At 43.8% G+C, this 23678-nt stretch overlaps 1 protein-coding gene across 3 annotated transcripts in view; it reads right to left on the bottom strand.

The window, feature by feature from the left end:
* The window catches only part of rreb1a (ras responsive element binding protein 1a), a 76956-nt gene that overhangs the window by 8881 nt on the left and 44397 nt on the right, over positions 1-23678 (bottom strand). For all 3 annotated transcript variants that reach the window (XM_055007305.1, XM_055007306.1, XM_055007304.1), the window contains exons 3-17: positions 14935-15045; positions 14517-14745; positions 13529-13598; positions 12394-12483; positions 12147-12310; positions 8622-8763; positions 8399-8544; positions 6318-6507; positions 5898-6227; positions 4801-5239; positions 2248-3934; positions 1986-2167; positions 1444-1668; positions 639-800; positions 351-500 (exon numbers count right to left, since the gene is read on the bottom strand). In XM_055007305.1, coding sequence (XP_054863280.1) covers positions 351-500; positions 639-800; positions 1444-1668; positions 1986-2167; positions 2248-3934; positions 4801-5239; positions 5898-6227; positions 6318-6507; positions 8399-8544; positions 8622-8763; positions 12147-12310; positions 12394-12483; positions 13529-13598; positions 14517-14745; positions 14935-15040 — 4312 coding nt within the window. In that variant the 5' untranslated portion in view covers positions 15041-15045. The remainder of the gene's footprint in view (positions 1-350; positions 501-638; positions 801-1443; positions 1669-1985; positions 2168-2247; positions 3935-4800; positions 5240-5897; positions 6228-6317; positions 6508-8398; positions 8545-8621; positions 8764-12146; positions 12311-12393; positions 12484-13528; positions 13599-14516; positions 14746-14934; positions 15046-23678) is intronic.

The following is a 23678-nucleotide window of genomic DNA, read 5'->3' as shown; positions in this document are numbered from 1 at the left end:
CACTTATTACATAGAATTCAACAGGTTTTGAGTCATTTAAGACCAACTTGTTATTCTGGACATTTTTTGTTGCATTCTGGAAAATTTTTGAACAGATCTGGACAAGTTTTAAGTCATTTTGGACTCGTTTTGTCACAATTTCAACATGTTATGAGTCATTTAAGACCAAATCTTCCTTTTGGACATTTGTTATGTCATTCTGGACAATTTGTAAATCAAGTTTTGAGTCGTTTTGGAAAATTTGAGAAAAAAAAACTTCACATTTCAGACTTTTGATTTTAAAATAAGCTTTATTAGTTTTTAAATTACTGCAGAATGCTGTTTTTTCCATGTTATTTCGGTTGGCTAACCTTGGCTTGGTTTGTGGGCGGGGCTTGGCTGTGTGCTTTCACTGGGGGCGGGGCTATCTGCGGCGGGGGCGGGGCCTGAGTCTGCCGCTGTGGCGATGCTGCTGAGGTCTTGTGCTTCTGGTGCGACCTGCTCCGTCTCCGACTGGCTTCCTGTGAGACACAATGAACACCAGAGGAAACTAAATAAAAAAGTAAATAAATCATCTGCAGCACATTTATTTAACGTCTGTCGTAAGGGATTGACGTGTTGTTAAATAAATAAATTTTAGACAGGTGGAGCTTTCTGACCAGCGCTCTCCTGGGAACCTTCGTCTCCGTCCTTCTTCCCGATGGCCCCATTGCGTCGCAGCGTCCTGTGGGTGACGCCGTGTTTCCTCAGCAGGTGGCGCTCACAGTTAGATTTGGTGGAGAAGAAGGCGTCGCAGCGCGGACACGGAAATGGCTTCTGACCTGCAGGACAAACAAAACACTGAGAGCTCTGTGTGTCTTACCTGCACAGGTGTGTGTTACCTGTATGTGTTTTACCTGTACAGGTGTGTTACCTGTACAGGTGTGTGTTTTCTGTACAGGTGTGTTTTACATGTACCGGTGTGTTACCTGTGAAGGCGTGTGTTACCTGTACAGGTGTGTGTGTTACCTGTGTACAGGTGTGTGTTACCTGTATAGGTGTGTGTTACCTGTGTATAGGTGTGTGTGTGTTACCTGTATAGGTGTGTGTTACCTGTGTATAGGTGTGTGTTACCTGTACAGGTGTGTGTTACCTGTGTACAGGTGTGTGTTACCTGTGTATAGGTGTGTGTTACCTGTGTATAGGTGTGTGTGTTACCTGTACAGGTGTGTGTTACCTGTGTATAGGTGTGTGTTACCTGTGTATAGGTGTGTGTGTTACCTGTGTATAGGTGTGTGTTACCTGTGTATAGGTGTGTGTTACCTGTACAGGTGTGTGTTACCTGTGTACAGGTGTGTGTTACCTGTGTATAGGTGTGTGTTACCAGTGGACAGGTGTGTGTTACCTGTATAGGTGTGTGTTACCTGTGTATAGGTGTGTTACCTGTGTATAGGTGTGTGTGTTACCTGTATAGGTGTGTGTTACCTGTGTGAGTCAGCATGTGTCTCTGCAGTGAACTGGCCCAGGGGAAAACTCGTGGACAGAAGGGACAGGTCATCTTCTGGACAGAGTTAGAGTAGGCGTTCTTCTTGCCTTTGGACTGAGGAACCGCCATCACCGCCGCCATCGCTGCCGCCGCCGTCGGCTTCACCTCCTCCCTGACTCCTCCCTCTTTCTCCTCCCCTCCTCCTCCTCCTCCTCCGTCTCCATCTGTTTACAGGTTAATACAGGTTTAATCACTCATTATCACTGTCCAGCGATTTTTGTTGGATTTTTTTCTGAATGTTCTTAAAGAAACATTTTTTTTTAGCATTTCTTTTTTTTTCACCAAAAAATGTTAAAAAAATTTCCCAAAAATGTTGAAAATGTGTAAGTTTTCACAGTAAAATTATTATTTTTTTTCTCCACATTTTCAAACTTTAAAACGGGTCAATTTGACCCACAGGTTAACTTCCTGTCTTTGGTTAAACGGATCCTGTGGACCTCTGGATGAGTCGTCTGTTCATTAGACTTCTGGATCTTCCTACCTCTCTTTGCTCCGAGTTCAGCGGCTCCAGTCTGCAGGTAGGTGCTGAACTTGTTGGCGTCGGTCGTTGCCAACATCTTCTCCACGCTGGCGAACTCCCCGCTGGACTCCAAGTCGATGCCGCTGCTGCTCACAACCTTCTCCTTTAGAGCGAGAGCAGCCGGCTTCTTCCTGGACCTCCTCCTGTTGGACAGGACACCGGGTTGAACCAGAACACTTCATGAATGCAGCAGCGGAGACGTGAAAAGTTCTGATCCACTCACCTGGAGGATCCTTCAGACACGTCGTCGCTCTGCGGCTCCAGACCGGCTGACGGTCCGGGGGCGTCTGCAGCTGGATCGGCCTGAGAAGAAGCCCCCGTCTGGGGTTTGGCCTCCAGCGAGGTGGCCTCTCGCTTCAGCAGGTCTGGAGCTCCGGAGACGGAGTGGATGATCTGAGCGATGGAGGCCAGAGGAGGCAGCTCTTTGAGGGCGGCAGAGGGGGACGAGGCGGGTTTGGGCAGCAGCGGTTTGAGGCGCTGAGCTCGAGCAGCGGCGGGGAGGGAGGCGGGGGGAGGCGTGGACCCCGGAGGCAGCTGGTAGCAGCCGAGCTGGGGGTGAGGATGGAGGGGAGGCAGGGCGCCGGCCGTCTTCTCGTCCTTGGACAGGACGTTCTGCTGCTCGATGATGCTGCCACCGCCGTGCTCCGTCTTGATCTCCTTCCTCTCGCCCATCGCCTCCCGCCGCTGCCTCTTGCTGGGAATGGACAGATCGATGGGCTGATCGGAGCAGTCGAAGCTCGGCGAGACGCTCTCCAGTTTGACCCCAGGAGACCCTGCGAGGCCGCCGGCTCCGCGGCCTTTAGCCGAGAAGTCCAGCGGCTGGTCCAGTTCTGCAGGAAACACCACGTTGGCCTCCACCTTCACGGCTTGGAGCGCCGGGACGGGAGGCTGGCTGATGCCGTTCAGCGCCATCGGAGTTCCCGGAGCGGCGCGAGCGGCAGCGACTGTAGCGGCGGGCTGGAGTGTGGCGATGTGCTCCTCGATCTCCCTCTCCTGCACCTCAGGGTGCTGCTTCAGCAGGTGGTGGATGCAGTTCCGTTTGGCCAGGAAGGCGGCGCCGCAGCGACGACACTCGAACGGCTTCCTCTGGCAGCCGTTGTGCGTCCGCAGGTGGATCTGCAGCGCCCGGTAGCTCTTCAGGTCCTCGCCGCAGAACCGGCAGGTCGTCTCGGCTCCAGTGTAGCCCGTCTCTGTGTCCTGGGTGGCGGTGGTGGTCGCCGCGGTGATGGCCGCCGCGATGTTGGCGGTGGTGGTGGAGGTGACGTACTTGATGTTCTTCTCGATGTCCTTCCTGGAGGTCTTGGCGTGCTTCTTCCTGAGGTGGCGCTCGCAGTTGGCCTTGACGGTGAACGGGTAATGGCAGACACGGCAGACGTACGGCCGCTCACCGCTGTGTGTCCGCAGGTGTCGGATCAGCGTGGCTTTGTCCGGAGCCACGTAGTCACAGATGTTGCACTGGTGGGGCAGGATGCCGAGGTGGAAGCGCATGTGAGCCTGCAGGACGCCGGAGAAAGCGAACACCTGGTCGCAGAAACGACATGGGAACGAGCCTTTAGCCGAGCCGGCGTTGTTCCCCGCTTTGGTTCCTGGTTTTCTGCCGCTAAGCCCCGCCTCCTCGTGAACGGCGGTGGTAGCGGCAGGCGGCGAATCGGACAGCGGCGTGTGGGCGTCGCCCATGCACTCCGCATCCATCTGCCCTCCGTTGCCGGCGGATGAAGAGGACGAGGAGGATGAGGAGGGCGTTTTGAAGAGCGTGGGGGTGGGGGGCGGCAGGCTGGGGCTGATGCAGCCCAGAGAGGCCTGCTGGGAGCTCTGCAGGGGCGGGGGGGTCGTTGCCGTGAGGCTGGAGCGAGGGCTGATGGGAGGTTTGGGCTTCAGTGGAGGCATCGCCTTCTGACCCTGGACCTGACCTGCAGCACAACAAACACGCAACGCTTTAGAAAACACAGGTTTGACATAACCCTAACCTGAAAACAACAAAATGATGTAAGATAACCAAAAATGATTCAAAATGATGACAAAATCATGATAAATGAACACAAAAAACTATCACAAAAAGATGCAAAATGATTTTAAAATCACACATAATGAGGGCAAAAATACGCCACATGACCACAAAATGATGCAAGATGACCAGAAAAGACGCAAAATATGCAAATTATTCACTAAATTATGTAAGACAACCAAAATGATGCCTAATGATGTTGAAATCATACATAAATGATTACAAAAAAAGGAAAACGACCACATAAAGGTGCAAAATGAGCATCAAAATGTGGAAAATATTAGTAAATTCAGTAAAATGTCACGAGACGACCAAAATGACGCAAAATGTCCAAAAAATGATGCACAATTTTCACAAAGGAAAGGTATAAAATGATCACAAATGATGGAAATTATCTGCAAAATTATGAAAGACTTCTACAAAAATCCTGCAAAAAGGACAACAAAAAGGAAAAATAACCACATAAAGATGCAAAATAAGCATAAAAATGTGGAAAATATTAGAAACTTCAGCAAAATGTGAACAAAAAATCTAAAATGTGAGACGACCAAAATGATGCAAAATGACGACAAAAGACGCAAATTATCTGCAAAATTATGAAAGACTTCCAGAAAAATGATGCTAAATTCCCATAAAAACGTGGAAAAATCTGATAAAATCTTGCCAAGTGACTCGATAAAGATCTAAAACAGCCACAACGTGTCATGAGACGACCAGAAAAGATGCGATCTGAGTATCAAATCTTGCAGAACGATGAAAACCGACGCCCACCTTGACCTCCAGTGAATCCTGGCGCTTTGGCCAGAGGAGGAAGTCCCATTTGGTTGGGCGCCGCCGTGGCCACTTTGAGGATCTGCTGGATGTCGGCCAGCTCCACCAGGCCAGCTCCGCCCGCCTCTCCGGGTTTGGCGGCCGACGACCCGGCGGCGGCGGCGCCCCCGTCGGGCTGCAGCAGGAAGCCGGTCTGGAAGGGCAGCGACAGCAGGCTCAGGGCGTCTCTCTGGCTCAGACCCTGCAGCGCCGAGCCGGACGCCTCCAGCAGGGGGATGCTCAGCGCCGCCAGGCCGCCCAGCGTCAGACCCACACCTCCGGACAGGTAGGCGGCCGCCGGCTCCTGGGGGAGGCTGGAGGACGGAGGCTCCACGTGGATCACCTTGATGCTGTCTAGGTGGGCCTGATGGACCTCATCATCTGTGGGACCAGACTTCACCTGGAGGACGACAAGCAGCAGCTGGTTAAAGACGCTTTAAAAATAAAATACAGTTTTCATTTAGAAAACCTTAGTGACCACATTAACCCAATTCAGCTCCGATTCGGTGAATTAAACCAACAAAAGTGCTCAATTTTTAGCATTTTCCTGAAGCTAGTGACACAAAACCTGCTTTAAAAGGCAGATTATCTTTAGAAAACAAAAAATGATCGCAAAGTATTTATAAAATTATATATAATTAAGACAAAAATGTGCCAAATAAATACAAAACAATGTGTAATGACCAGAAAAGACGCAAACTTACAAAAAAAGATGCAAAATGATGATAAAAATGATGCAAAATGATGACAAAATCCTATAAAACTTAGACAGACGAAAAATCCACAAAAAGATTTCAAATAACCACAAAATGATGTGAAATGACGAGACAAGATGCAAAATTACTTCGAAAAGATGCAAAATGACGACAAAAATAATGCACAATGATCACAAAGAGGTGCAAATTGATGATAAAATCCCACAAAAAAAACGACAAAAGATGCTAAATCAGTACCAGAAGATGGAAACTGATCATAAAAAGATGTCATATGATGATAAAACCATGACTCTTGTCCTTGCTTTGTCTCAACAGTCTCAGTAATAATCTCTCTAATCCTACCTTGGAGACGTGCTGGAGGCCCAGGAGCTCCATGAAGCTCTCCTGCTCTGAGGGAACCTCCTCCTCCTCCTCCTCCTCCTCCTCCTCCTCCTCCGGACCCTCCAGGCCGTCCTCTGCAGCTCCGTCCTCTGCAGCTCCGTCCTCTGCAGCTCCGTCCTCTGCAGCTCCGTCCTCTGCAGCTCCGTCCTCCTGGCCGGCCGGCTCGTCGGGGTGGGAGGTTTTCTTGTGGAGGTCGAGGGCCGAGCGGAGGGGGAAGGCCTTATCACAGCCGTCACACACGAAGCGGTGGAACTTACTGATGCAGCGGCGGAGGTTGGTCTCACACCACACCTGGACCAGGAGAAGAAGGAGAAGAAGGAGGAGTTAAAACCCAGAAAGACTCGGCTGCACTAACCACTCCTCACAGGAAACCAGAAGAACCTGAGCGATGTGAGCAAACTTCCTGCAGGAGAAGTCGATGAAGGCCAGGTCGTTGAAGCCGGTGGGGATGGAGGGGTTGTTCTGGATGAAGGGCCGGCCGCTCGGGTCCTGGGGGAGGAGCTTATGGACGCCGGCGTTGTGACGCAACAAACCACGGTGGGTCCGGAAGGAGAGGCAACAGAGGTCACACCTGGAAACACAGGGCAAGGGGGGGAAATTAGTAAAAAAAAAAAAAACTGAAAAAAGATGCCAAATTACGAGGAAAGGATACAAAATTATTAGAAAAAGATGTAAAATGATGAGAAAAAGATGTAAAATGATTCTAAACTCCTGGAAAATGAAGTTAAAAGGATGCCACATAACCACAAGATGCTAAATGACAACAAAAAAAAGCAGAACAATATGAAAGTCTTAGAAAATCATGAAAACTGAAGACATAAAGATACAAAATAACCACAAAAAGATGCAAAACGATGAGAAAATTGTTAAAAATAACTATAAAAATATCCAAAATGATCCCTAAATGATGCAAAATAACCACAAAAAATGCAAAATCACGACAAAAAAATGCAAAATTATGCAAAATAACAACAAGAAGATGTAAAAGGATTATAAAGTCATGAAAACCGAAGTCAAGAAAATGCAAAACGATTAGAAAATCATTCAAAATGACCACAAAAAGATTCAAAATGACCCCTAAATGATGCAAAATAACCACTAAATTATGCAAAACTATTATGAAGTGATGAAAACTAAGACAAAAAGATCCAAAATGACGACAAAAATACATAAAATGACCAGAAAAAGATGTAAAACTCCTCTAAAACCAACAACGTCTATATTTTTTATTCCTATTTTCCTAAACCCTCCCTAACCGGCTGTAGTTCCATGTGTCCTCCACCAGGAGGCGTCCTCTGTCCACCATCCAGGACGAGCTTCAGGGACATCCTGTTCTCATCTTTGTTCTTCAGGTTTCTGAACAAACTTCAACTGGACACATTTTTCTGATGTTTGTTTTGTCGTCACGTCTCTGATCCAATCAACTAATCAATTAATCAATCAGCTGTTTACAGGTAATTCTTTTTAAACCAATTCTGATAGTTTTCTTGTTGGACTAGTATCACCACTGATTCATCTCCTGATCCACTCAATAACTCCATCATCATCATCATCATCTTCATCAAAATCATCATCTTCTTCATCACAATCATCATCATCTTCATCATCATTATCTTCCTCCTCCTCAGTGGATCCTCTTAATGGTTGATTAGTGGATTTAGAAGCAGCTCAGTGCCTCCTGCTGACCTCCTCCATTTTCTATCCTTTATTTCCTTCTATCCTTCCATCCTTCTATCCTTTCTTCTTTCCTTCCTTCCTTCCTTCCCCTAAACTTTTAACTCTGTGTTTTTTGTGTGTGTGTGAGGAGTTGCGTTGCCGGGGTAACAGACGGTGTTTGTTGCCGAGGGGTGGGGGTGAGGGGGTCGTTGTCATGGCGACGGGGCCCACAGGAGCGAATCCTGAATCCTCCTCATCTCTCACTTATTAACTCCTCTCTCTCTCTCTCTCTGTGCTTCTGGACCTCGATCGCCCTCCGGTGACTTATTACCCCCCTCCCCCTCCTCCTCCCTCCCCCTCTTCCCTCCTCCCCCCTTCTCCTCCCCCTCCTCCCTCCCTCACCCCTCCTCTCTCTTCCTGCCGCCTTCTCCTCCTCCCTCCTCCTCCTCTCTACTGAAGAACTTCATCTGCAGGTTTGACTTTTGGAACCAGGCAGTAACAGAGTAAAAGTACTTAGTTACTTTCAACCACAGCAGCAGGGGATTATGGGTAGACAGGTGAGAAGGAGGAGAGAATGAGGTAATAAGAAGGTGAGGAGGGGAGGAGGAGGAGAGGAAGGTGAGAAGGAGGTGAGGAGGAGATGAGGAGGAGATGAGGAGGAGGTGAGGTGAGAAGGAGAGGAGGAGGAGAGGAGGAGGTGAGGACGTGAGAAGGAGGTGATGAGGAGGAGATGAGGAGGAGATGAGGAGGTGAGGACTGTGTGAGCTGACCAGGTGAGGTGAGGACTGTTGACCAGGTGAGTCTACCTGAGCGCTGTGTCTGGGTGTGAGTCCATGTGAGCGTCCAGATCCAGTCTGGAGCTGCAGGTCTTGAAGCAGATTGGACACGGCAACAGCTCCTCCTCTGACCCACGGACCGCCGTCGCCTCCTCTCCCGCTGCGTCCTCCACCACCTGAACGCATCATCAAAACGTTACCATCACCCGACATGAACCCCCCCACCTCCTCCCTCCCCGGCTCCTCCCCTCACCTTCTTGCTGGGCGGCTCCTCCCCCGCCTCCTCCTCGGGGCCCGGCCTCCTCTTCACTGACGGGCGGCGGCGCTTGGTGGGAGACGGAGGGCTGACGGGGAGCAGGCCGCTGGCAGGGTCCTTCTCATGGATCTTCATGTGTCTGCAGGAGAACAAACGGACCAATCACTGCACTGGAACTCTGACTGCAGCCAATCAGGCGGCAGCGTGAAGGAGGGGGTGGGGCTACAGCCCTCAGTTCATAAAGGACACATTTAGCAGCAAAGGATTACAGAGAGGAGAAAACAGGAGCAAGGATAGTGGTGAGGAGGTGAGGCGTCATTAAGGTGAGTAGGTGAGGAGGAGGTGAGTAGGAGGTGAGGCCAGAAGGTGAGGAGATGCAGCGAGGTAAAGGCAGTTGATGTGAGGAAGGAGTGAGTGGTGAGGAGTAATTTTGAGGAGGGGAGCTGAGGTAAGGAGGTACGAAGGTGACGAGGTGAGGAGGAGATGTGCGAGGGAGCGGATGTAAGGAGGTGAGGTAAGAAGATGAGGTGAGAAGAAAAAGGGGGCGAGGTCAGAAGGAGGATGTGAAAGGAGGAGTTGAGGGGGAGGTGAGACACGACAGTAAGGAGGTGATGAGCTGAGGTAAAAAGGTGAGGAGCATAGATAAGGTAATGAGAAGGTGATGCAAGGAGGAGGTGATGTGAGGAAGAGGTAAGGAGGAAGAGAGGAGGTGAGGTAATGAGGTGAGGAGGAGAGGAGGTGGGGAGGTGATGAGGAGGAGGAAGTGATCTGAGGAGGTGAGGAGGAGGTGAGAAGGAGGGGATGAGGAGGTGAAAAGGTGAGGTGAGAAGGAGGTGAGGAGGAGGTGATGAGGAGGTGAAAAGGTGAGGAGGAGGTGAAAAGGAGGTGAGGAGGTGAGAAGGAGGTGAGGAGGAGGTGATGAGGAGGTGAAAAGGTGAGGAGGTGAGGATGTGAAAAGGTGATGAGGAGGTGAGGAGGTGAGGAGGAGGTAAGAAGGAGGTGAAAAGGTGAGGAGGAGGTGATGAGGAGGTGAAAAGGTGAGGAGGTGAGGATGTGAAAAGGTGATGAGGAGGTGAGGAGATGAGGAGGAGGTGAGAAGGAGGTGAGGAGGAGGTGAGAGCAGCAGGCCTCCTCCCCCTCAGCTCCTAATTTTAGCGTCAGGCAGCAGCTCAGACACCATAAGAGGTCCTGATCCTCAGTCAGCAGATCTGAGAGCAGCTGACAGGAAGCTGCTCATTAACCAATCAGAGCGCAGGAGAGGAGGCGGCCAATCATGGAGCAGAGTCCGCTGCTCCAAACTGCCCTGTGACCTCTGAGCCGACCAATCAGAGAGCAGCAAGCATGCTCAGTCAGCAGACACACAATCCTGACGAACCGGTGTGTGTGTTAGAGACACAAACAGCTGCTGGAGACCAACACACTCACACACAGACAGACAGACACACACACACACAAAAATACACATACACAGAAACAGACTCAACGATACACCAATATAGAGGCACACAAACACAAAGATACACACGTACACAAAACGGATAAACCCACAAAACCCACACATAAACAAAAACACACACACACACACACACATACACTCTAGACACACACACAATTCACAAACACAACAGGAAAGTAAACAAAAAGATGAGAGGAAACATTCATTTTATGTGTTGTCGCCATTTTGTTGTCATCGTTTCGTTTCTTGTTTTCGTTTGGTTTGTTGTCGTCGCTTTGTTGGTTGTCGCTTTGTTTGTTGTCGTTTTGTTGTCATCATTTTGTTTTCTGTTGTCGTTTTGTTTGTTATCATCGTTTTGTTGTCATCGCTTTGTGTTACTTTTTTAAGACTAAACTCAGGAAACAAACGTCTCAACAGAAAGTGGATTTAGGTCAGAAACATCCAGTTGTGTGTCTGTCGGCCTACAGTCATTCCTGCTGCCCACAGATCTCATACCAACACACACACACACACACACACACACACACACACACACACACACACACACACACACACACACACACACACACACACACACACATCGTCTGCATCAGTGTTTATCTACCAAACAAAGATAGCTGGAGGTGGTGAAGACGCCTCACTGGTTAAATTCTACTGAGACGTAAAAACTGCATTACAGAGAGGAAAGAGACAGATGTCTCACTCTGTCTGATATAAACACTGATCATGTAGTCAGACACACAAAACACACACACACAAAGATACATTCAAAACAGACACACACATTCTTTGTAGTTGTTTAGTGTCTTCTTGCAGTCAATTTGTGTCTCTTTCTGGTCATTTTTTGTCTCTGTGTCTCTTTGTGGTTGTTTTGTGTCTCCTTGCAGTGATTTTGCGTCTCTTTGTGGCTGTTTTGCCTTGTTGTGGTTGTTTTGTGTCGCTTTGTGGTTGTCTTGTGTCTCTTTGTGTTCATTTTGTGTCTTGTTGCAGTTAATTTCTATCTTTTTGTGTCTGTTTTTAGATCATTTTGAGTCTTTCTATGGTTGTTTTGTGTCTCTTTGTTGTAGCTTTGTGTGTCTTTGTGCATCTGCTTTGGTGGGTTTGCATCCGTTATCATTTAGGATCTATTCGTAGTGAATCTATGCGTCTTTTAGTTTCTGATAACTGTATTTGTTTTAGCACATTTACACGTAAACACACATTAATTCATGTTAATGTTCACAGACAGACAAAAGACAAACGCTGTGTTCAGGGACGGTTGGTTCTGATGGTGGAGGCTGGACGTCACTGATAAATGTCTGGGCGTTGTCCAGAGTGTGTGTGTTTCTGAGTGTGTGTGTGTGTCTGTGTGTGTGTGTGTGTGTCGGGGGTGGTCAGTTCCCACTTCCTGTTTAACCCACATTTTGTCAAACTGGTGCCATTAAAAGTAGCCAAATTAGCCATTAGCACTTCCTGTTTATAATGAGCGTCCAGAGAAGTCCCACCGGATCACTGTGACCCTGAACGCAACTTTAAAATCTGTCGATTCTCAAGCAGCCTCCTTATTTCTAGTGTTATTTGCAGATTTACACACTTTTTTTTTGCTTTTCTGTACCTATCCGGTGGTTCTATTACTGTGCAAACACTTTTAAACGTATAAATGATCAACATTTAGCATATATTTAATATTTACTGCTCATAAAATGATTCAATAAAGTGCAAAAACAGACATATTTCCACATTACAGTGTTGGTGCATTCTGGGATGCTCCGACATTCAGGTTTTAAATTCAAAAAGCAACTTCATTTGCATTGTTTGTGTTCTCGATTTACCTTCTTTTATCAGCCAACTCAACTCTTAGTTGTCCTACTGCCTCTGAACGCACCGTTTCTGGATTTTAAACGTATAAATCATATCTCTCTGTGGTCACTTTAGATCTTTCTGTCATCATTTTGGTTCTACTTGTAGTCATTTTGTGTTTCTTTGCAGTCAGTTTGTCTCTTTCTGGTTGTTTTGTGTCACCTTGCAGTCACTTTGTGTCTCTTTGTGGTGGTACTTGTACTCCTGTTGTGTCTTTTTGTGTGTACCTGTGCATGTTGCCGTTGGTGGTGAAGGTCTGGCCGCAGACGTTGCATTTGTAGGGCCTCTCCCCGCTGTGCACCAGCATGTGTCGGTCGAGCGATGAGGCTGAGCTCAGGCACTTTCCACAGATGCTGCAGGAGTGGTCGGTGGCTCCGGTGTCGGCGTTGTGCTGTGGAGACACACCTGTCGGCTCAGCGACGACACCCACACAGGTGTGCTTCTATGTGCGGTGTGAGTGTGGCGTGGACGTACCTGTCGGATGTGCATGGTCAGCTGGTGTTGTGTCTGACAGTTCTTGTCACACAGCGGACAGATATAAGCCGAGCTGTCGTCTTTGGTGTCCTGAAGAGAAAAACAATGCACAGCTAGACGTTAACACACTGAACCATCTCATCTAAATATTATTATGAATACTAATAATCAACAAATTCACATTTATCACCAAGAAACTGTAAAAACAGAAAGAATCAGTGGTTCTTGAACTCATCAACTCATTTATTCTACGTGTCGATTAAAAATTCATAAAAAAATAAACCGTATATTTTAACCAGATTCAGTAAAAAACTAAAAATTCTGTAATTTCTGGGGCAACCGTGAAGCCATCAGTGACTCAGCTGTGACCAACAGTCACATGACAAAAATTCTGAGAGTTTTTGGGTTGACCTTCAGGCAGTGTTTACACAGAGCAGAGAGTAAACAAGTACAGAAACTACCTATAAAATGTAAACAGATAAATATTTCCAGAACGTAGAGTCACTGCTTGCTGTTTCTAGTGTTGGTAAAACCTGTGGGCAGCTTTAAAAATGTTTAACATGTTGATTCCAGGTTTGTTAAACTTTTTGTAAAATATTATTTTTTCCTATTCCTGTCATTCTAATTGTGTCTTATTAACAGAATGTCCAACTTCTCTCTGTCTTCATGTTGAAAAAATCAGAAACGGCTCAAAGTTTACATTAAATAAAAGTTTAATGCCGAAGCTCCTCTATCGCCCCCTGCTGGATTGCTGCAGCACAGAAACTGATCAATTGATGTTGATTAGCTGCTGGATGCTGCAGGAAGTCAAGTGTCAAAGTTCTGTTTGAGCCACAGGAAGTGATGACGACGCATGGAACGCCTCAATGCATGATGGGAAACACAGCAGAGTGATGAGACGAAAATACAGGAACAAGGAAAGGAGATAAACAAGGAAAGGAAACAAGGAGATAAACAAGGAAAGGAAACAAGGAGATAAGGAAAGGAAACAAGGATTTTGTTGCTTTTTGTGTTGTTTTGTGATGTTTTTTCTCTTGTGTTGTTTTGTTTAGTTGTTTTTTGTGTTGTGTTTTATTGCTTTTCGTTTTGTTTTGTTGTGTTTTATTGTTTTTCGTTTTGTTGTGTTGTTGTGTACCTGGGTGCGGCGAGCGTTGCGGCTGGGCGGGGCTCTCATGGCCGCTGTGATCGACTTGCTGGGCGACGGGCTGCAGGCAGAGAAGAAGAAACAACGTTTAGTTGATTTATTTTGTTAAACTTTGTGTATTTACAGGTTGACGGAGGTAAACAGCTCCTCTGAGTGTTTGACTGCCGTCATCTCATCATTATTATTTATAATCAATCATAATAATAAAATAATTGTCAAATTCACATTTATCACCAAGAAAGAATTGTTAGATTTTCAACTTTCCAACGGTTCTTGAACTCATCAACTCATTTATTCTACGTGTCTCATTTAAAAATTAATAAAAAATAAACCGTTTATTTTAACCAGATTCTGCAAAAAACTAAAAATTCCATAATTTTTGGCACAACAGGGATGGCATCAGTGACTCAGCTGTGACCAACAGTCATGTGACTAAAATTCTGGGATGTTTGGTTGAACTGCAGGCAGTGTCTCCACAGAGCAGAGAGTAAACAAGTAAGGAAATTAATTACTCTCGTGAAGAAAAAAACATCTTATCTAATTTCACATTTATCAAATACAAACTTCAAAAAAAGAATCTGTGGATTGTCAACCTTCCAAAGATTCTTGAACTCATCAACTCATTTATTCTGTATGTCGTTTAAAAATTAATCAAAAATAAACCGTTTATTTTAACCAGATTCTGTAAAAAAATAAAAATTCTGTAATTTGTGGCACAACAGTGAAGCCATCAGTGATTCAACTGTGACCAACAGTCACGTGACTAAAATTCTGGGATGTTTGGTTGAACTGCAGGCAGTGTTTACACAGAGCAGAGAGTAAACAAGTAAGGAAATAATTAAAAGTGCTGAATAGTTAGATATCTGTCTATGCAGAGTGACTGTTTGGTTTTTAACTGTTGGAGAAACATTGCAGGAGTGAATAAAAACTCCCAGAATCCGCTGGAATTCCCTTTAAAGCGTCTAAACGTTGCGATCACCTTGGCGACGGTCCGGCTGAGGAGTTGGCTGAAGTGACTCCGCTGCCTCCGTCTGCTTCTCCTCCGCCGTTGATGCTCCCCGCCGCTGACATCACTGCTGACATCATGGCATTGATGGAGGACAGGTCTCCTCCTCCTCCTCCTCCTTCAGCTCCCATCGTTCCTCCTCCTCGGTCTCCGTTCTGTAGCTTCTCTCCTCCGCCGGCCTCCATCACTCCGTTCAGCGCTCCTGAGGTTGGACATGAAGTTAGAATAGAATAGAATAGAATATTCTTTATTGTCATTATACAATGTATAACGAGAGCTTCTTTGCAGAGCTTCTCCTTTACAGTGCAAGGCAATCTTAGAGTAGTGCAAAAAAAAAAAAAAACGGTCTGCTGGATGAACTCGGTCGGGTTTTAATGGTTTTCTGACGTACCTTTGAGGTTATTGTGCGTTTTCTCCTCCATCAGCTCCGCCTCCTCTTCTTTAACGGCAGTGTTGGCTCCTCCCCCTTCCTGCAGCTCTTCTGTGGAGTTTTCCATGACGGCTGGAAACGAACAGAGAAAATAATCAGTAAATAAAACATCTGCAGCACGTTTCAAATGGTCACGTCAGGCTTTTTCAAGATCTGTCAAATAAAATTAATTCTATTTTTGATTCCAAAGAAGCTGAAAATGAAAAGAAAATCACTATTTTTAAAACAAATTCTAAGAAAATTACTATATTTATTTTACTAAATAAAGAAATTTTAAGAATGAAGGCCATGTCATTCAAACTTTCTGATATTTTTCAAATAGGTAACATAATTTAAAAATAACATAAGACCAGCATATTTTCTGGCAATTTTGAGAATTTTTTTTTTTTTTTTACATTTTTGCAAAATAAAGAATCCAAGAAACTAAATGTTTTTACTTTTTTTTTTTACACATTTTAATGATCGCTGAAATACAAACAAACTGTCAGATAAGTATAGAAACTGATCAGTTAATTATTTAATTAAATTAATAATAATATAGTTTCCAGCATACTTTTGCAATTTTTCCAGAAATTTAGGGAAAAAATAGAAATTGGTATTTAAGAAAAAAAAAAAAGAAAGCTGTTACTTGTTTTTACTAATGTTTGTGAAATCTTTTGATTCACATTTTTGGATATTTAATATAAATGAAATAAAACAAAAAATGCTGCATACTTTTGAAAAGTTTTAAGAAACTATATGCAAAATAAATCATTTAAAAAAAAAAGATTGTATTTTATTTTTTATCTATTTTTATAAAAAATATTCTGGACTTACTACCTATTTTTGCAAATAGGTAGTAAGTCCAGAATATTTTTTTTTAATTTTTGAGAAGCCTTTTGTTGTTGTTTTTTTTTTTTTTAAAAGAAATTAGTTCTTGTTCAGCTTAATTTATTTCAACTTAACTTATTTTAACTTAAAATTTTTAGAAAGACAAAATGAAAAAACAAATTTTTTCTTTATTTTATTTCATATAATATTAGTCCAAGCTATTTTTGTACATTTTTGAGATCTTTTTTCCAAGAAATTTATTTTTGTTAAACTTTTTTCAACATTTTCAGCATATTTGTGTACAATTTTAAGAAGTTGAAAATGAAAGAATATTTGCTGAATAAATTATGTAAAAAAAATACTTTCCTTTATTTTACAACAAAAAAGGAATACTGTGGACCACTTTATTCAAACAAGTAAAAAAAATTAAATATAAGTCCAGTATATTTTAAATTTTTTGCAAAATAAACAATCCAGGAAACGTATTTTTCTTCAATGTAACTTTTTCTTTTTGCACATTTTAATGACCACTGAAATACGAACAAACCGTCAGATAAGTGTAGAAACTAATTAGTAAAATATTAAATTAAATTAATAATAATATAGTTTCTCGCATAGTTCTGTCAATTTTTGAGATTTTTGGGGGTTTTTGCAAAATAAACAATTCAGAAAATTCAGTTTTGTTCAATTTAACTTTCTTTAAAAACACATTTTAATGACGGCTGAAATTCCAACAAACAGATGAGTAGATAAACTAGTTAGTAAAATAAACATGCAGCTTCTTTGTTAATCTGAAACACCAAACTCCACTAAAGACTCTCAAAATGTAAAGTTTTTCAGTTGAGATTCAGCAAAAACTGAAACGTTTCATCGATCTGCAGCGAATCAACAGAAAGTTGAGTGAAAACGTGCAGCGAGGAAACAGTAGAGGGGCTTTTAGAGGCTTCTTCAGAGGCTTTAAATCTCCTGTCAGTGAACCAGGAGCTTCCTCCAGTGTGAAGGTTGAAGGCTGAGATCAGAACAGCTACGGAGCTCTGCAGCGTCTGGTTTCACCGCACAACGTTTTTCTAAAGCGCATTTTCACTTTTCAGGGCTGCAAATCAGACTGAAGTGAAACTAAAAGTGAGAGCGTTTTAAACGTTCTCAGCATCCTCCTCAGGTTTCTATCGGCAGGAACGTGACGGACAGGACGACCTTCGGCTCTGGCTCCACGCCGACTGGACCAGAGGCCGAACCACCTGTTTTAACGGGGGCTTTTCTGGGAGAGGAGGGGTAATTGCTGCTTCCCGTTGGGCTGCCCCCACAGGAAGACCGGCCACTTCCTCCTCCAGCTCAGAGAGAGGCTCTGCAGTGTTACAGGGAGTTTCACATTCCTCCTTCAAAGGAAAACCCAGAGAGGAGGAAGATGGAAAAGCAGCAGCAGAGACAGAGAAAAAAAACAAGTGAAAAGAGGCTGGAGAGAAGGAACGACGCAGGAAAACGTACCAAGATGTCAGACAGAAAACTGAAAAATGATGCAAAGCTGAGAGAATAAATAGAGGAGGAACCACAGAGAAAACCTAAAAACAACCACAACGTCCAGAGGGTTTGGTGAGAAAAATAAACTAAAGAAACCAGACAGAAATAGTAAAAATAATGGAAATTTCAGTGGAGTTTGGTGAGAACAAAAATAGGAGAAGCTACAGAAAAAAAAAAGAAAAATTATTTTTTAAAAAGTGTTTGGTGACAATAATAATCAAGGAAAAAGGGTTAAAAACAAACAAAATGTCCACAGACTGGTGAGAAGGAAAGACGCAGGAAGTCTAAAAAGTATGAAGAAGCCAGAGAGAAAGTCTAAAAATGATGGAAATCTGAAGGGAGTTTGGTGAGAAAAATAAAGAAGGCAGAGACAAAGACTGACAATGCGTCTAAAACGATGAATATGTCCGTGAATTTTAGGGACAATAAAAAGGAAAAGAAACTGGAGAGAAAGTCTAAAAATAACTGAAATATCAGTGGAGTTTGGTGAGAAGAAATAACAGGAAAAGTCGCTGTTAAAGCCCAAAAACTACAAAATTATGAGTGAAGTTTGGCTAGAAGAAAAAACAAAAGAAACCAGACAGAAAGTGTAAAATTAACAAGAATATCAATGGAGTTTGGTGTCTAAAAATGCTGAATATGTCCTTGAAGTCTAAAAATAACTGAAACATCAGTGGAGTTTGGGGAGAATAAAAAACAGGAGAATCTTCGGTAGAACTACGTCTATTTTATTTATACTAGACGTGATCTTTATATTTTTGTGCCACAAATTCCATCAGAGTCTAAACTAGAAGATTCAGGATTAAAAACGGCTGCATTAAAAACCACCCAAAAACAGCCAAAGAAGAAGGAGAAAGAGGAGAGGAAAAATAAGAAGGAGGAGGAGGAGAAGAAAGAGAAGAAGAAAGAGGAGAAGAAGGAGAAGAAGGAGGAGGAGGAGAGGAGGAGGAGAAGAAGGAGAAGAAGAAAGAGGAGAAGAAGGAGGAGGAGGAGGAGGAGGAGAGGAGGAGGAGAAGAAGGAGGAGGAAAAGAAGGAGGAGGAAAAGAAGGAGGAGGAGGAAGAGGAGGAGAGGAGGAGAAGGGAGGAGGAGGAGGAGAAGAAGGAGGAGGAGAGGAGGAGGAGAAGAAGGAGGAGGAGAAGAAGGAGAAGAAGAAAGAGGAAAAGAAGGAGAAGAAGGAGGAGGAGGAGAGGAGGAGGAGAAGAAAGAGAAGAAAGAGGAAAAGAAGGAGAAGAAGGAGGAGGAGGAGAGGAGGAGGAGAAGAAGGAGAAGAAGAAAGAGGAGAAGAAGGAGAAGAAGGAGGAGGAGGAGAGGAGGAGGAGAAGAAGGAGGAGGAGGAGAGGAGGAGGAGAAGAAGGAGGAGGAGAAGAAGGAGGAGGAGGAAGAGGAGGAGAGGAGGAGAAGAAGGAGGAGGAGAGGAGGAGGAGAAGAAGGAGGAGGAGGAGGAGAGGAGGAAGAGAAGAAGAAGGAGGAGGAGGAGGAGGAGGAGGAGGAGGAGAGGAGGAAGAGAAGAAGGACGAGGAGGAGGAGAAGAAGGAGGAGACAAAAGAAAAAGAAGAAAAAGAAGGAGGAGAAGGAGGACGAGAAGAAGAAGGAGGAGAAAAGAAGAAAAAGAAGGAGGAGGAGGAGAAGAAGGAGGAGGAAGAGAAGAAGGAGGAGGAGGAGAAGAAGGAGGAGGAGGAGAAGGAGGAGTGTTTCTGCGACTGACTGCTGACAACTGTTTCTGAGGGTTGTGTTGTGTTTCCACTGACCTCCAAGTGTATCGCTGCTCTGACATGACAAACTGTTACAGGCCTGCAGCAGGTGTACACACACACACACACACACACACACACACACACACACACACACACACACACACACACACACGGTCGGACGCTGTGATTGGCTGACGCGGTGCTCAGTCGGCACTTTTTACAGCCGGCAGAAACGAATGGCGACAGATGGCAGCGGGAGGAGAGAGGAGGAGGAGGAGGAAGGATGGAGATGGAGGGATGGAAGGAGGAGGAAAGTCGATCCTACCACAAACAGGTGGCGCTATTACAACATAAAACACTCTGAAGCTGTGACCTCTGCTGGGATTCAGGTTCTAGTCTGAGCTGTTGACACGTCTGTTTATTTAGAGTTCTACACTTCAGCTAATCATTGACTGGAACATCTAGAGTCAAAAGTTAACAAATATGTTCACCAAGTTCAGTGGGAACCAAAGTCTGAAATCAAGTCTGAAAACGATGAAACGTGAATGAGTTGGGTGGGAACAAAAAACTGGTGAAACCACAGAGGAAGTTCTGAGGTCAGATGGAACAAGAAATGAAGGTTAAAGGTTCTCCTTCAACCCCAAGAACACCAAACCTACCATCCAGCATGGTGGTGGCAGTATCATGCTCTGTGGAACTGAAGCTTTCCACAAACTAAATGGAATAATGAAGAAGGAGGACTAAAAGCTAAAACCATCAGCAGAAGGTTGATCTTGGACACAGTTGGACGTTTCAACAAGACAATGAGCCCAAACACACATCAGACGTGGTAAAGAAATGGTTCCGTCAGGATAGAATGAAGGTTCTAGACTGGTCTCCCCAAAGTCCTGACTTAGACCCATCAAGAACCTGAAGAAACAAGTCAGAAAGATGACAAAGATAGAACTATCTTTGTCGTCTTTCTGCCTCAGACTTGAGTCAGTTAAATGGATAGTGTAATGATACCACCACCTCCATGCTTGATGGTAAGTATAGTGTCCAGAGGAGTCAAACCAGAAGACCTTTAATAAATCTATGAAAGAACCAAAATTCGTGATTGTTTTTATTGTGAAAAAGCTTCCTGTTTCATTGATTCCAGTTCTAGGAGTACTAGAGGACTACTGGATGTTAGTCATGTGACTGGATGAGGAAGCTACCGGATCGTTCTGTACATACAGTGAACACGCCTGTAGACGTTACTACATCTGTTCCCAGCCGTCATCCTGACACACTCTGACACTCCCTCCTGACTTACAACACACACACATTCACACACACTAACACACAAAGACACACACAGAGACACACACACAGCGCTGACATTCTTGCACATCCATGCAAAAGCAGAAAAAAAGGTCATGGTGGTGGAAGCCTCGGAGTAAACGGACGAACCCGAGCGTGTGTGTTTCGTGTGTGTCTGTGTGTATCTGTGTGTGTTTGTGTGTTAGACCTTCAGCTCACCTCGGTTTGCAGGTTAAAGGTTGTCGCTGTTACATGACGTCGTCTATTATTATCTCTTTTATTTGTTCTTTTTATTGTCTTTAACCCTTCATTTACACATTAATTCTATTTATTTACGAGTATTTTTTCCACGGTTTTACCCTCATTTTTATTCCGCTTTTTTCTTTCTTGCATATGACATTTTTGGTGCCTTTATTATTTAATCTGGTGTTGTGCTATTTTACTTTGAAAGTGTTTAACTCTTGTTCCCTGGTCTTTTTCCTTCTGTTTTTATAAAGGTTATTGTTAAACATGTTAATTAAAGCTGCTCTCGACTACTTTACAGTCAGTTATAAACATTTTGGAAAGGATTTTGTAGGAAAGTTATCTGTTCTTGGAGTGAAACATTTTGACTTTAGCATTATTTTCTCACCTAAAACCACATTTTGTGTCCAGATTTAACCACCGGCTTCCAGAAAAATGCCGACTAGTATGCTATATTTTGCACAAACTTTGCACATTTCGCTTGGTTTCCCGTCTGATTTCTGTGTTTCGGGTCAGACTGAGGTCACCAGCGGAGCGTCCTGCCGAGCAGCACCTGTGTGGAGATATAACCCAGTGACAGACGCTCATCTCTGGGCAGCACGGTGGGGGACGGAGGGAGGGATGGATGGAGGATGGAGGGACACATTTCCCGTCATCTAAACCCCATAAATCCTCTCCATCGCTGCCTCCATTCATCGGATGTGACAGCTGAGACATAAAATCTGGACAGATGAGCTGCTGCAAGTTTCTGTGATTTCACCACAAACAAAAAGTCCACAAGCTTCCGAATCACAAAAGGCGGGTTTGAAACCGGTGTTGCCAAAATGACACCATATATCAAAACAGAAACTGTAAAAATCACAAATGGTCAAATACTTACACTATGAATCAGAAAAATTAACCAAATCAAAGCTTAAAGTCAGAACATTTCATCAAAATCACTTTATTTTAATGTCTCACTTACAAATTCACCATAAATAACCCGATATTTCTAACAAAAAACTAAAAAAATTTTTTAAAAAATCTATCTTTCAAAGCACAATTGCGCAGCCATCATTGATGACAATAAAAACAGACCTAATAGCATGTAATGCTAATTTACCAGTAAATACCAAAACATCTCACATAAAATAGTTTCAGACAAATATGCCAGAATTACTACAGAATGGCAGCTAGCCCAGCTTAGCATCCCTACCAATTTTGTAGTGCTCAAAAGAAAATAAACATAAATGACATATTAAGCAAATTGCTTCACCCACAAGCTAAAGAGCATTAGCGCACTGAGCTAGCATCATAGCATCATCATACAGTCACACAACAGCAGATAATCTTACTGCTTACTACAAAATGGTAGCTAGCCTAGCTTGGCATTCCTCCTCATTTTTGTAGTGCTATAAAGTACAAATAATGTAAAAGGAGACAATAAGCAACTGGTTAGTGGAATGCTAAGCTACTCCTGTGCTATTTTTATTATACAGGTCCCTATTTAGCATCTGTTAGCAGCATATATATATGCACACAAAAGGATGCTAGTTAGCTACTTCAGCTACTAACACTAACATAACCATGAAATCAAAATTAAGCTCACTTAATGAACATGTTTTGCACTCACGCTCCCTGCTGTTGTGTCACAAACTGCTACACCAAAAGCTAAAGAGCGTTAGCACACTGAACTAGCACCATTTACAGCCCCTGAGCCTGACTGCTTACTACAACCTGGAAGCTAGCCTAACTTAGCATCCCTACTCATTTTTGTTGTGCTATAAAGTACAAACAATGCACAAGGAGACAATAAGCAAGTGGTTGCCAGCAAAAATACTATCTTCTGTGTTCATTTTTATGCTGTTGTGTCACAAACTGCTACACCCACAAGCTAAACACAGTTAGTGCACAGAGCTAGCATCATTTACAGCCCTACCAAGGCAGAAGCAAACTGACAAAAGTGACACCTGCTGCAGAAAGCAAACGGCGCCTGAGGACTCGACTCTTTCTGCCTGCATCTCCTCCGTTTATAATCACATGAGGCTCTTTTTGTGCGCTGGGATATTTGTATCGGTGCGTCCTGCCCGGTGTCGGCTAACAGTCTGTTTAGAGGCCAGGATGGAGGGATGTATGGGGCAGATAGTGGGGGAGGACGGGATCCACTCACCATATGTTGGCTATTTATTACCTCCTCCTAACTGTCGCTCTCTCTTCATCTACCATCTATCATTCTCTCATCTTATCTCGCTCAAAATGGCAGCGCGGCGCTCATAAACATTCCTGAAGACATTCAGCCATACTGCGCTATCACACCACCTTCATGAACCACATCCGAAATGGATTATTTATAAACTGTAACCATGATAGTATTTTAATTAATGTTGAATCTTACCTGCTGTTATTCTGAGTGTTTGGTGTAAAACAGAATCACATTAAACTAACATCTGAAGCTATAAGCTAAAACAAGCCGTCTTTGTTTAACGGACAACCGAAGCTAATTAGCAGCTTAGCAACTGATTTTGTTGTCTAATTTGACAACTAGCTACCAAACTAGCCATATTTTGTTTTTACTTTTATTAACATGAAGCTAGATTAGCAAACTTTGTACTCCTGACGTACAACAGGATCACAATAAACTGTTAGCATTTACACCTTTTAAGCCAGCATAAGCTTCCTTTGTTTAAGTGACAAACTGATGTTAGCAAATGAAGCTAATTAGTTTAACAGTTTAGTGACTGATTGTACAAACTGGAATCTATTCTTACTTTAGCTTTTTTAAATGTTAAGCTACATTAGCAAACATTGAGCGGTTAGCATCTGAAGGTTATTAGTCAACGCTAACAGTTTAGCAACTGATTTTACAAACTAGACAATTTATGTGTGAAGCTACATTAGTAAAACTTAAACGGTTAGCTCCTGAAGCTTATTAGTCAATATAAACTGCCTGTGTTTTATTGACAAGCTGATTTTTTCAGCTGAACCTAACAAGCTTAACAGTTTAGCTAATAATGTTGCTAACTAAATTGATAATTGATTGATAAATGAGCCAAATTGTATTTGAACTGTGTGAATATTATGCTGCATTAGCAAACTTCATACTTCTGACAAAAAAACAGGATCACATATAGGTGCTAGCATCTCGGCTTTATTAGCCAAAAAAAACACAAAAACATTT

Source organism: Amphiprion ocellaris, chromosome 22, assembly GCF_022539595.1.
Source record: "Amphiprion ocellaris isolate individual 3 ecotype Okinawa chromosome 22, ASM2253959v1, whole genome shotgun sequence".
Lineage (NCBI taxonomy): Eukaryota > Metazoa > Chordata > Actinopteri > Pomacentridae > Amphiprion > Amphiprion ocellaris.
Note: the sequence above shows the minus strand (reverse complement) of the source record. Positions and strands in the feature narration are given on the sequence as shown.